This window comes from Vicugna pacos, chromosome 2 (genome assembly GCF_048564905.1).
Source record: "Vicugna pacos chromosome 2, VicPac4, whole genome shotgun sequence".
NCBI classification, from domain to species: Eukaryota; Metazoa; Chordata; class Mammalia; order Artiodactyla; family Camelidae; genus Vicugna; species Vicugna pacos.
The window spans coordinates 86646452-86661102 of record NC_132988.1 but is presented as its reverse complement, the minus strand read 5'-3'; the positions used below and the strand labels follow the sequence as shown (position 1 = coordinate 86661102).

General features: G+C 38.9%; 1 protein-coding gene across 8 annotated transcripts in view; it reads right to left on the bottom strand.

The window, feature by feature from the left end:
• The window catches only part of FRYL (FRY like transcription coactivator), a 226746-nt gene that overhangs the window by 50440 nt on the left and 161655 nt on the right, over window positions 1-14651 (bottom strand). For all 8 annotated transcript variants that reach the window (XM_072944315.1, XM_072944291.1, XM_072944305.1 and 5 more), the window contains 10 exons: window positions 14309-14463; window positions 13938-14037; window positions 12615-12783; window positions 9615-9874; window positions 9120-9260; window positions 5943-6111; window positions 3875-3959; window positions 3213-3325; window positions 2103-2253; window positions 1329-1432 (listed from right to left, as the gene is read on the bottom strand). In XM_072944315.1, the coding sequence (XP_072800416.1) occupies window positions 1329-1432; window positions 2103-2253; window positions 3213-3325; window positions 3875-3959; window positions 5943-6111; window positions 9120-9260; window positions 9615-9874; window positions 12615-12783; window positions 13938-14037; window positions 14309-14463 (1447 nt within the window). The remainder of the gene's footprint in view (window positions 1-1328; window positions 1433-2102; window positions 2254-3212; window positions 3326-3874; window positions 3960-5942; window positions 6112-9119; window positions 9261-9614; window positions 9875-12614; window positions 12784-13937; window positions 14038-14308; window positions 14464-14651) is intronic.

Genomic DNA, 14651 nt, shown 5'->3' with positions numbered 1-14651 from the left:
AAAGAGTCAGTAGCTGTTTGCTTACTGAAGGAATGAAGTAATACATGTATAATAAGTGCACATATCAGGAAATTTAGGAGAGGATGGCTGTTTTGACTTGCTTCAGGAAAGCAATCCTCCCAGCACGGGCAGTGTTGCTGATGCGATGGCTCCCACGTGTTTGTTAGGAGGGCATAATGGAGTTTCAGCTGTAATCAGACTGTCCACGATCTAATTCTGTGGGGAAACACTTAGTACCCATTTCAGTTTTCCATTTACTCTGAAAGCTTCCAATCACAGAGGTAAATTAACTTTACTTTTGCTTCAGTTACAGGATTTTTCCTGCTGGAGGGTATGTGTTTCTGTGTGCGGTGGGAGAGGCTGCAGGACAGGAATAGGAATGGGTAAGAGGCTAGAAATAACTCCCCTCTAGACCATGAGAATCACAGTAAAAAGTGTCATGGAAATAACCCACAAAAAGGAGGAACCAAAATATGTAGAAACTCTCTTAAAGCCATATTGCCTTTCCCACTGTGGAAAACAGTATGGAGATTCCTCAAAACACTAAAAATAGAACCACTGTACAATCCAGCAATTTCACCCATGGGTATATATCCAAAGAAAACAAAAACACTAATTCAAAAAGATGTACGTACCCCAATGTTCATAGCAGCACTATTTATAATAGCCAAGTCCTGAAGGCAACCTAAGTTTCCAACAACAGATGAATAAAGAAGACGTGGTGTGTGTGTGTGTGTGTGTGTGTGTGTGTGTGTGTGTGTGTGTGTGTGTGTGTATGCAGTGGAATACTACTCAGCCAGAAAAAGAATGAAATGCTGTCATTTGCAACAACACGGGTGGACCTGGAGGGTGTTAATGCTTAGTGAAAATAAGTCAGAGAGAAAAAGACAAATACTGTATGTTATCACTTAATATGTGAAATCTAAAAAAAAGTAAAACAAACTAGTGAATGTAGCAAAACAGAAGCAGACTCACAGATGTAGAGAACAAACAAGTGGCTACCAGTGGGGAGAGGGGAAGTGGATGAGGGGCACGATAGGGGTAAGGGTGTTAAGAGGTACAAACTACCATGTATAAAATAAATAAATTACAAGGATACATTATACAGCACAGAGAATATAGCCAATATTTTACAATAATTGTAAATGGAGTAGAACCTATAAAAATTCTGAATCACTATTTGTACACCTGAAACTGTTGTAAATCAACGATACCTTAATAAAAATTTAATTAAATAAAAATAAGTGTGACCTGAAAAAACCAAATATACTGCCTTTCAATTATCACAAAAATATGAAATGAAGACATGAGAACCAAATATTTATTACCTATAAAAATTGCATGAAGAAGAAGATGGAGGTAGCTTCCCCATTCCACCTTCACACTATGATCAATGATCAGATCAGTCAGAAGGATCACGGCTATGTTACACCTATGACAGACAAGAGTGTTGTTAACGCTTTACTAGAGTAAACCTAGAGAAAATCTTATGCAAATTACTCGCAGACTTTAATATTGTATTTTACGAAAAATACAATTTCCCAAGAAAAAAAGAAGAGAAGAAATACAGCTGGAGAAACCGTTAAGTGACAGTTTTAGAAAAAAAAGCATATCTGCTATGGGCTCCTTGAAGCCAAGGGCCATGCTTTCTTCATCTTCAACCCTAAGACCTAGCACACTGCTTGCCACATAGTAGGTGTTCAATACATGTTTGGTACATCAGTACATTTGGAAAGAACGCAGTAACTGTTCTATTTTGATTTTGCTAAGCAGACATCAGTTTAACTCAATTCAAAATAAGAGGGCCTATTACCATAAAGTAATATTTTTCAGATGTAGTAACTGGGTCCCAGAAAGGTCAAGTAACTATGCCAGACACCCAGAAAAGCAGCAGCAGCAGAATTAGATTTCACAATATCCACCAAAAACAGTTAACTCTGAGTTTTTAAATTTCTTAACATCTACACACACTGATCGAATTTGTTGCAGTATCAAAAGAGAGAAGGTTGCTTGTATCCTGTGTTGTCAGATAGCGTAAAGAAAGCTGAAAGTGTTAAGCAGCGACTTGGCTCGTATGAAATAGGAATGACGCTGTGGTCCACCTGTGAAGAGGTAATCCAGGTGATGACGTTTCAGGCAAGTAATCCACCAGTGGTGACCAGCAGCCTCCAGCTGGTGGGAAGGGTAGTGGCTCTCCTTGATTATGCTCCATCACTTTCAGGCGCCAATTAGAATAAAGTGGCATTGAATCACCTATCAAAATAAAATGATCTCATTGTCTACACCATCTACTTTCTGCTAAGATAAGCAAACTCTAGTAAGACACCAACTATTTATAGCATTGGAAAGTGAGCAAAAGAATTTCCCACCATTTTGACTTATGCTTGCTAGGAAGACCGGGCACAAATATCATCAGAGTAAGCAAATCAGAGAGAGAGAAGAGATCACAATTCAGGTTCCATCCTTTTATCAAAGCAAACTACACGAGCACTTCATCGTGATTCCGTAATTGATGTCCCAGCTATGAGACCACATGAAAGGAAAAGCTGCCTTGTAACAAGGGCCTCTGGTAAGTTACTCGGTTCTAAATTTCCTGAGATAGGGCCAATGCAAACCCATCCTCAAAGGAAATCTGCTCCACCACAGCAGGGCTGCAGGGTGCAGTAAAAAATGCCATCAGGAAATGTGAGTTCTGTGTGACGTGGGTAAGTCACTTAACCTCTCTGGACCTCAGTTCCATCATATGCAAAGTGAGAAGATGGGACCAGATCACACCCAAGGTCCCTTCCCAGTCTGAAGGCTTCTGTTTCTATTCCACTCTGCCTTAGTGTTACAGCGAGACTGGGGCAGATTATTTATTCTGCAATTGCAAGGGAGGACATTTTAGTAAAATGTGAATCCATGGAGAAAGAGCCAGCCTGTTCAAAAAAGCAGCCTGCTGCCAAGCGTCTCTTCTATGATGCTTCTTGAGAACCAACTCTTACGTTCCTTTTGATTTATCTACAGGGAACCTGCACTTTTAAAACATAATTCCCCCACTTACGTTGCTTATTTAAATTAAGACATTTCAGGTTATGTTGGAACACCACTAGTGGCAGTTAAATACTCTTCTTAAAAACAATCTACTGGAAGAATATATTAATTAACATTAATATAATTACAATACACCTTGCCATTGTTGTTATTGAAAAAAAACATTTGGAATGTATTACTTTTTTCTTCTTCATAAGATCCTCCAGAGCTGCTACTGTATCGGGACTCTAGTCTGTGATGTTGACGGTTTAAATGACTGTTTAGTCCACTGTAGATGTCTAGGTGCACATAGCTATGGGAATGATCATCGAAGTTAGTCACAGTTCATGGTAAAATAGTATCTGTACTTCATGTTTTACGTTTAAACATGTTTAAACATGTTTAAAAAAGAACACAGCACACAAAATACTAACTAAAGTTTACTATGATATATACTAATTTCCACCTTACAATTCAAAGGCTTAAGCTTTGAAGTCAATTATTTCTACGTGAAGACTTTTCTCAAACTGTTCTGATAACAATGTGCTGGTGAAAGCTATTTCATACGAAACAGGCGGAGTAAATATACATTTAGAAAAGTTAAAAAATGTAGCAACACAAAAAGTGACTGACCATGTTCCACCTATTCATCCATCAGTGCATATTAAAAAATCTAGCATGTCAGCATCTTTAACGTTAAAATGGTCAACGTGGAAATTTTTCAATACAGAAATACATATTTCTTCCCTAGAATTTTAACACAATGGAAATACACATTCCAGGGCAGGACTCATCAGTTACTCTGATGATAAATCAGTACATGTCAGACTGAAAGGCTAAGGAAGAACAGAGCAGTACTTACTTCTCTTCAATGCTCTCTTTTATGGGCTTATTATCGAGGTTGCCATCTGTGGGAGCTACCATCGTATTGCTACTAGAAGTAGTTCCTGTAATCAGAAATACAACAGTATCTGAATATAAGGCCTGGGGTGGCTCAATAAGAACAGAAGATTGCAAATTACAGGTGTCAAAAGTTCACTAAAATGAGAAGAAGGTGATTTTAAAAAAAGAACGTACTCTTAATGACCAACAGGGAAAGGAGACAACAGCAAGATTACGGATTCTGGAAAACAAATGGACAAGAAGTAATTAAGTGTTAGGAAGACTGGATCCGGAGCTGTCGGTGAAGGAAACCAAGGAGCCTCTGTATCTGTATTGCTGAACCTCCAAGAGGCGCAGGAGTTAGCGGCATCAAGTACCTCTGGAAGCAGGGGTTGAAGGAGGCGCTAACAATAGTAGGATTGTTTGAAAATCAACTTCAGAAGTAGCTGGTCCCCAAGATCTACCCCTCTGCCTCTTATAACTAACTGGGTAGCTGTCTTTCCTCACCTCTAGAAGTCTTTTTTGATGAGATTAAATCAGAAGAGTTCTGGACTAGGGCACACCATACAAGAGTGAAGGAGGAAGTACGTGACTGAGAATATAGGGACTAAGTGAAAATATACATACATACTTAAATTTGAGATTGGACCCCTCCTATAACCTTCTTATCCCAGAAGGCTTGAAGACTGTGTCTGTGTAGTGTGTGTATCTACAGATTATATCTGTACACACACACACACACACACACCCCTACACCCTCTACTCTAGGCAGATGACTAGAAGAGTTTTCTCTGGGGAATCTGATTAGTGCAAGAGAAAGACCTATAGACAGTTACATCAATAATATCATACGACAAAGGACAAAATCAACCAGTCCCATATATACCTACAGAGCAGCCAATCAACTTTTTAATATGCATACCATTGTTCCTGAAAAGACAGGTCTAGAACTGGTAAGCTTTTGAGGAAAGCTTTTACAAGACAAAAACAAACAGCAACATAAAGAAAATAGGGAGATAAATAACAAGATCCTGCTATATAACACAGAGAACTGCATTCAATATCAATATCCTATAATCAACCATAATAAAGAACAATATAAGGAAGAATATATATGTATAACTGAATCACTTTACTGTACACCAGAAACTAACACAACATTGCAAATCAACTATATTTCAATTTAAAAAAAAGATAAACACACACACACACACACACACGCAAAAGAAAATAGGGGCTTTAGCTGGGAGAAGAAAACTTTATCAAGTATAGAAAAAGACAGTCTAACCATGAAACATGAATAAGACACTTCTAAAAATGTTCTAATTAAAAAAATACTCTGGAATTAAAAACATTCCAGCAGATATGAAAAATTCAATAGAAGCATTATTAGAAATCTCCTAGAAAGTGTAACAAAAAAGTGAAAAGAGATGACAAAAATAGATTATAAAGATACAGTATAAAAGATTTCTAATTATACAGATAATGTTATTAACATGACAAAAACATTGAACATAAACTGAGTGACATACAATTTCACAGAAATTTAATCTAGGAACAGCCCAGATATTGCACTGATTTTCAGACGAAGTTACTCCCTCAGGGATGTAGTTTCTTCAACTCAGAATACCACAATAATTATATGTGTACACACAGAAGAATATACACTCACATGATTGGATACTATGTATAATACTAGCCCAAATAATTACAATATTACAGTCATTTCAATAAGTGAGCATTTTTAAATTTACATACTAATTATAGTCATTAAAAAAAGCATTTGTTGTCTAGGAATATGTAAATTATATTCTGGTTCTGAACAAGTACCTAAATATATTTCCCTCTATCATATTATGAATCCTTACACTGTTGAACTTCTTTGCTCACATGAAGATTTGAAAGGTTTTGCCAAGTTAATTGGGTACACGATCCCTGTTAGCTTTTCTTTATGATGATGTTTAAAGCAAACAAATGCTCGCTAAAATGAACAATTATGTAAAGCTTCTCTGTTGACACAAAGTCGTCAGCTGTGAACAACTTCTCACCTGAGGTGACAGAAGGGATTTTGTAGCTGGAAGTGATGCGGTAATACGGGGGGTTATCCATGTGAGTGACCCCAGAACTGACAGGATCGGTCAGCTGTAGCTCACTCACCAGTTCTTCGAGCAATTGCATTGTTTTGTCTCTACCTAAATAGACAATAACTTTCTTCACCTGTCACAAAAGAAATCATTCAGAAAAGAAAAAGCAAAATTTTTATCTCACAAACTTGTCTTGAGACACATTTTATCAGAGTAAGTTCAACTCTAAGTGGTAGGTGAATCAGCACAATCTAAATTTGAACAGACACTGATCAGCAATCAGACATTAATTAGTTTTATAAATACTGTTCTGTCCTCTCACCCTCAACATTACACCTAATTAGGGTGACCTGAATATGTTGTTCAGTGGTTTCCATGAAGTTATCTACCTTCCTTTTTTGCTTTTTCTTTTTGAAAGGCAAAGGATAATTTGCCTTCCTATAAATCAGTTTCTGTTTCAGTGGAAAAGCTTTCAACTGATACCATTCTAAGTTTTCCCTCATATTTTTATTCACTCATCTTTAAAACCCTGGATTTGTCTTTACTCTGCCTTCCGCAGTCTCTGTATTCAACCAGCGGCACAAAGCGGTGATTAAGAGCGAGGATCTAGAGCAAAACTAGATCTCCAGCGACACAGCCTGGACTGCAGTGTAGACAGAAGTCTTACTAGCCGTGTGACCTGGAAAGTCCCCCTCAATTTTCTCTTCTGCAACTGGGCACAAGAGCACCTGCTTCATACAGTTGTTGAGATTAAGTAAACCAAAATATACAGAACACTTTAAAGATGCCTAGCACATAGTATAGGTTAAATTTGTGAGAACACTTCAGTAGAATACTTTCTATGTACGTCTTAGTAATATTTAATAATAATTTAATAATATTGTTGGAATAGGCTGATTGGTTAGTAAGTGATCTCTTTTTTTCCTCCCTACTTTAATTCTTACTACTCAAAATGCAGTCCTCGAAGAACAGCCATCATCATCCGGAGCTTGCTAGAAATATGGGCTCTCAGGCGCCACCCCTACCTCCAGAATCAGAACCAGAACGAGATCCTCAGATGATCCACATGCACACAGATGTGGGAGCAGCTCTCCTTTAGATGACCCCTGGACAGATCTTAGAACATACTTTATAAAATCTGACAACGGTCATCTAATGATTCCTGAACCACACACAGCTCTTGATCGACCCGACCTGCTCCATGTGCTAATTTTCTGATCTGAGGTTCAGTCTCCTCTGACCACACCAGTGCATTTCTGCCTCTGTGCCTCTGCTCTGTGAGGATCTCTGAGTTGACACCCTTGACCCTCATCCCATCAAGTCTTCAAGCCCCACCCCCACTCCAGCTGCACTGCCTGCCCAAGAAGCTTCCAATGACTTTTCACTAACAGATCTGGGTTGGACTTTCAGCTCCGTTAAGCGACAGAGCTAATGGCTGTATGACTTTGAGGGAATCACTCTTTTCTCTGTCTTATTTTATTCATCTGTAAAACTGCCGTTATCTTACCAAACTTACAGATTTCTTCTGAAAATTAAATAATGTAGATGAAGCATTTGCACCATGCCTGGCCTGTAACAAGTGCTTAAGAAATGACAATTGAGAAATTATTATTGTCATTAAAAACAGCTCTTTCAAAATTTCTGGCAAAAGGCTCTTCCCTGAATTTCATCAGCTTCTTGGAATTATAACTTTGTGCCTGCTTCTAGTGCCAGCCCCAACTCACTTGTTCACCCATCCAGTTTAAGGGCACCTTCCATGTGTCAGGCTCTATTCCAGGCTCTGGCAAGGTGGGAATGAGCCAAACAGGCAAAAATTCCTGCTGTTAAGGAGCTCACACTTTATTGGATTTACTGAGGCAAAAGTAATGAGGCAAATAAGGAAAATACATAATCAGTTTGATGATAAGTGCTAGGAAAATCAACAAAATAGGGAGAGAAAAGAAGAGCTAAGGTGTAGGGGCGGGCGTTTGCAGCCTTAGACAAGACGACCAGCAAAGGTGTCAAGGAGAATTGACATTTGAGGAAAAGACCTGAAGGCGATGCTGGAGTGAGCAACTTGGCTGTCGGGTTGGGGAGCGAAAAGAAAGTAAGCGCCGGGTCCCCCGGGGGGGCTGCCTGGTGTGAGAGCAGGACAGTGATGGGGATGGTGTGGCTGGAGGGCAGGGGGCCTGAGGGAGAATATGAGGTCATGTGGTCAGAGAGGTCACGTGGCATCATGTTGCTCTGTACCATACACACACCTTTCTCTCAGTGCTTCTCAATGAAGAGTAATCCTGCGACATGCCTTCAGAACAACACTTTCTGTCATCAAGTTAACTCAGGAAATGCTGTGTAAAGCAAAGCTATTCAATGGTTCCTTTAAAGGAGGATCTGTAAGAACTTCCAGGGCAACTCTGCAGAGCTAGTCTTCTGGGAATACTACCATGGAGATGCCACTACGTCACTGATAATTACAGCTACAAATGCACATGTGTGTTTGCGTGCATGCGCGTATATTCAATTTAACCCTCATGGCTGATACTTTCATATTGTAACCTTAACTCGAGCAGATTTAAGTACTGTTTGCCCCTTGAAGGCCAAGGTTGTTATACACTTCTCTGTATATCCCTCACCATGCCTTCCCTTGCTTCCAGAAGCCTCAGGACGTGATTACCTCGGCACTGAGCTCTCACCTCCCATCCTGCTCTAATATCCCAATGCCAGCTCCTGATTAAAAAAGACTATCAACATCCTCAATTCTGTGGTATCTGCTCCCATCATCTCTAATCCCCCAGACACAGGTGCTTCCAAGGTTATTCACTCTCAGGATTCTGCAGTTTTCCTTCGTGGTCTTTACCATGACTGTACTTCATTAACCTACTAACTTATTCATTAAATAAATTAGACGCAGGTTCAAAGAATAAAATCTGAATCATCCATCAGATTATAATGCCCAGAACACAGAAGAGCACTTGGCCTATAGTAAAGCCAGATGATACTTGTTAAGTGAATCAACGAATAAATCCATGCTAGTTCCTGACTGTCTTCATCCTGGCCCTTGCTTTGCCTCTGCTGGTCTACTGCTGCCCAGACTCTGACATAAGATACTGGGTGTACGTATATATTTAGGAAAAAAAAGAGTAAGTGAACTTGAACACATACGTAAGGCAAGAGGCTTGGTTCACTATTCACTCCACAAATGCTGATCAAAAAGTGCAAAATGATTTTCAGGTTTTTTGGCCAGCCGTCTGCGAGTGTGGTCCACACGTTCTCCACCTCCGACCAGGCCAGCTCGTCACCATACTAGATGCAAGATACACAAGACACTCTTCAGTGACGACTGTATTCAGTACAAAACTCGTCACATCATGAAATATCAGAAAACAATGTTTTCACTGACAGCTTTAATCTTTTCCACACTTTAGAGGAATAATCAACAAATCTAAACACAAGTGTCATTAGTCACATGATTTGAGTACCTCCTTGCAAAAAATATATATCCCAATGAGAAGTTTTTTAAAGAAAGGGATTTATTTATAACATACACTCGTTTGGTTATTACAGCATTATCCAACCTCTTCCAGCTATTTCTAACCTGTTTACTCCTCCTCACTCAGTAATTCTGCGCAGCAACTGCAAATACAAAACCCATTTTACCTTTGCCGTCATGTACATCAGATTATTCAAAACCATGGCGGTGGCTTGTGGGGATCCCCAGCCTTCTCCTCGTAACCAGCGCCTGCTGGTCACCATAAGTTCTCGGTCTTTTAGGGAATCATCTTCATCTTCATCATGTCGCCTTGCTGTGGGCAAAGGTTTTAAATCTACCAGCTCGATGTTGTTCATCCACGGTAACAGATAGTGCAGCATTACTTGCCTCCCAGCAGGGTGAGCTGTCTGAATTCTCTGGCTTATCTCTGTAATTAAAAACAGGTCAAAGAGGGAACGACTGATATAATTCTGGATTCCTCTGATTTGTAATTAAATTAGCTTAAAAAATTAAAAATTTAATTGTTTAATTCTTAAGGAATGGCAAGCCAGGTTTTATTCATTACATTTAAGAATTATGAGCACTGTTTCTCCTTTTAATAAATTTGACCTTGAATGACATCATAAAGATAACAGCTAACACATATCAAATTCTTACTTTTTACATAAAATGTCTTTGGTGATTAAGAAAAATAAATGTTTGTACACTATCAGTGGGATTGTAAAATGGTGTGACTGCTGTGGAAAATATAATCGTTACTCAAAAAATTAAAAACAGAAATATATAAGCTAGCGATCCCACTTCTGAGTATATAACAAAAGAACTGAAAGCAAGGTCTTGAAGAGATATTTGCACAATCAAGCTCATAGCAGCACTATTCACAATGGCCAAAAGACAGAAGCAATTCAAAAGTCCATTGACAGATGAATGAATAAACATAGTATGGTATATACACATGATAGAATACAATGCAGCCTTAAAAAGGAAGGAAATCCTGTTACTTGTTACAACATGGATGAACTTTGAGGACATTATTCTAAGTGAAATAAGCCAGTCATAAAGCCACAAATACTGTATAATTTCACTTCCATGAGGTATCTAACACAGTCAAATCCAGGGCTGGAGGAAGTTTGGGAAAAGGGGAGCTATGGTTTAGTGGGTATAAAGTTTCAGTTTTATAGGATGAAAAATTTCTGGAAATCTGTTTCATATTTAACACTACTGAACTGTACAGTTAAAATGATTAATACAGTAAATTGTGCTTTTTACCACAATAAATACATGTAATAAATAAATGTAACATAAAAAGCAACCTTTATACATGGATTAATTTAAATGAAGTAGCCCACATATTTTGGTTCTGTCTAGGGGAAATGTCTATGATGTGCTTGTTACTTTAACATTCACCTCACTTAATGCTCATGACAAACCTATGAGGTGGACAGTCTGAACAACCCACCCAATGTCAGACAATGATCAAGTGGCAGAGGCTTAAAATGCAAGGTTGATTCCAAAGCCCACGAGTTTTTATATATATTGTTTACTTTCCATGAATCACTTTAAGTAAAAATCTTTTTTTCTCCTCAAGCCCCCTTTTGCCCACTAGGTCTTAAAACTATTTACTCATTAGAAGGACTGACTATGGAAGTGCAGTGATTTGGAACTTGGCTCTGGAATCACACACACCTGGGTTTGAATCCCAGCTCTATCACATACATACAGGTTGACCCAGGGTCTACCTGTCAACCTCTGATTCTCAACTTATTCTGTAAGAAAGTAACAAAAGTAGTTGTGTCATAGTTATTGTGCAAATTAAACACACTGCTCAGGCCAGTGCCTTGCACATATTTATGCTCAATTCTAACTTTTTACAAGAACCCCTTCTATTGAGTAGGTTGATATAATTGCCACAAGTATGAAATATTAGCCCAGGAACTCTGAAAGCAGTTGAATGAAGGGATCCTGGCCGGGGGAGAGTACATGCACACGGGAGTTGGGGCCAAGGCAGCACCCACTGCCATCCTGACCAATTCTATGACCTCTGAGATCCAGCTGGGCCCCTCTGATTTCTGTGCTGGAACCTCCAGAAGAAGCCTAGCAGCAGCAAAATAAGCATTCACAGCGGTCACTACTTTGTGTTGATGACCACCCACGTCCATCTTGAAAGGGTTGTCAAGACAGGGGCAGTTGGGGAGAGGAGGGGGCGCGACTGCTGCCATCTACTGGGGCAGACCAAACAGGTGCGCTGCTTTAAACACTGAATGTTAGTTGAATTGTTTTTTTCCCCAACTCAGTCAGTTAGGGATGGGAAACAAACTACCTCCACCTCTGAAATAAGCACTGTGGAAAGACGCATAAAGATGTCTCAAGCCCAGATGAAAAGGATCCACAGCGGAACCCTGTTATCCGCTGGAGGCCAGTTCGGGCGCACTTCTAGTACCCAGACTAAAACAAGATCTTGCTGAGGGTGAAGAGCAGAAGAACTAGCTGAGTGTCTTTTGTGTTATAATGAAAGCCTTTCAGTTAAAGGATAAAGCACTATGCGGGCATCTACAACAATGCTCCCTGGGCAGAAGGTTAAGCTGGATGAATCCCAAATTGTCCTAACTCTGAGCCCTGGGAGACCCAGGAAGATAGGACATTTTGCCTGACACACAGACCCTATGTTTTAGAAACTCCTGGCAGGAATGTTTTTTGGCCCCAAGGAAAGGAAACCGGACCAAAAGCAACATGGGATCCTAGCGACAGTTTTACTTAAGGCAGTGAAGAAACTTTCCCTATGATTAGAGGGAATCATTCTCATTTTTATTATTAAAGGCAGACCAGTACATAAGATAAGCCACATACTAGAAGATTCAGGAAGTCCTATGTCTATTACAGAAATATTTTAAAAAATTGCCTGTGAAGTCCCCTCCTACTCCCCCACCCTTCGCTGGGGTGGAGCCAAGGATGGAGATCGAAGTTAGAATCCCCGTGAGGATTTAACAGGAAATCTCAGTATCTTGGTAGAGCAGTGTTAAGAGTTCATATTAAAGGGGAAAAAGTCTCTTATATACACACGTTTTGTCTTAATTAAACCTCAAATTTCATATATTTAAAATTTCCTAAAAATAGATTTTTAGAAATGATTGTTAAAGAAAAATTACTAACCAGTTCAATGGTCATACCTGAGAACATGGCGAGAGTTAGCTCAGGATATGCCCGTGCTAATTCCTCGGACAACTGATAATATGAAACGGAATACAGATGTGGCAGAGGAGACAGCTGGCTGAGTACTCCATCTGTTCTCTGAACCTCCAATTTGTGAGCATAGCGAAACATCTTCGGTTCCAGGATCTGCAGGAATGCAATCCATCAATTTAAGATTTTTATGGGTTCTCTAAATTTCAGCTCTAATTAAAACAGTAAAATCTTCTCCCAAGAAATATTCCAGTTTAAAAGTTATATAGCTATATATGTTGCAAAGTTTTTCAGATGCTAATTTCTAATTCCAAGAAATGGTTATAAAAGATCTACAACTCTTTACAAGGCTTTACACTCCCTGTGTTGAATGCCAGTGATGTGGGTTAGTAGCCTAGTTTGAAAATAACTCCAGCAATTTAACATACAACTACTTGAAGAAGATTTACCACTTTTCCAGTTCAAAACTCTGACTATATAAAAACATGTATACATGAAAAAAGTTCTTCAAACCTGTCTTGGTTAATCACAGATTAAATATGGAATATAAGCTAAAGGTTCTTTTGACATTACACTACACACAGAGCTACACTACTCAACTTTCTTCTTAATTAAGACATTAGGCTATAATTCCTAAGATGGTCCCTACCAGCCCCAGTACTACTTCAAACTCCAGAAGAATCAGCATCTCCTTGAATCCCAGGCTTAACCCTTGGTTAAGAGGGTGAAGAACTACATCCTACTATCAGTGGATGATCTTATACCCATGCTTGGTAAGTTAACTCTCAAACACTTGACTCACATTATTCTTATCTGCTGAACAGAAGTAGTTAAATGCACGCATAGGCCCTCCCCACACAACTTTTGTAAGTACTCACATACACACACAGAGATGCAACACACAGGTGAGTGCAGGGGGTATTACACATGGCCCCTACAATACACTTCTCAGTAGTTTACATTATTTATAGACTTAAATCACTCATATGATCTTAGTTTTCTATTTCTAATGATAATTAGAAATAGACACCATACTCCACTATTAAAGGCAAAGCTGAACAGGGAGCTACGTTCAATTTCTTGTAATAACATATAGTGGAAAAGAAAACATATGTATGTATGTATAGGTATAACTGACTCACTTTGCTGTACACCTGAAACTAACATTGTAAATCAACTATACTTCCATAAAAAAGAAAAAAAAACAGCAAATAAAGCTGAATATCAGTGTACTTTCAAGGCAAGAATAGATTGCTGTGCTTCATTAAATCCTGAGGAAAAAATATTTTAATTACCATTTGTTTACACACCTGTAAAAGTTGCATAGCAACTTCATAGATACTTCGAGAAGAATCAGCGGCTTTAAACAGTATCAGATTGAGGAGCATCACTGTGTCACACTGATAATCCCTAGGGACAAATTTTACAAGTGAGGTAAACAATGCTTAGAGCTTTTCACACCAGTTCATAAATAGGATATAAAGGGCAAGGCTGCAGGCATGTAGCTGACTGGTTTTTTTTTTCCCTAAGGCAATAGGTACAACAGATGCACGGTGATCATTATCCTTATTTGGTTAAATTCTGTTAGAGCTTAAGGAAAGAAAATACTGGAGTCTTACTATTTCTGAGTTCAAAAGGGAAATGTTTTCTTTTAAAAAAAAAAAAAAGAAAGCTAGAGTACCTGTTCTGGAATACATTAGCTATGGCTTTAAAGCAGCCAGCTGCCACTCTCTTGGAACCCGTGTAACATCGATCCACTGCCCAGTACATCAGGTTGCTCTGATCCGGGTTCAGCTCCAGCAGTAATGTCACTGCTTCACAGCCCAACTGATGAACCTGAGTTGAGGTCACAAGATTGCCCAGGACAGAGAAAATGATACATTATTTAACTGTCCATATCTCCATATTTTTATTAAAATTATATAGTGCTTATATTCATTGCATTTAATCACAAAACTCAAGTCTTTCTTTTTGTTCAACTCTTTCTCATTTTATTCAGCCAGCAGAAAAAATGACATAGGAAA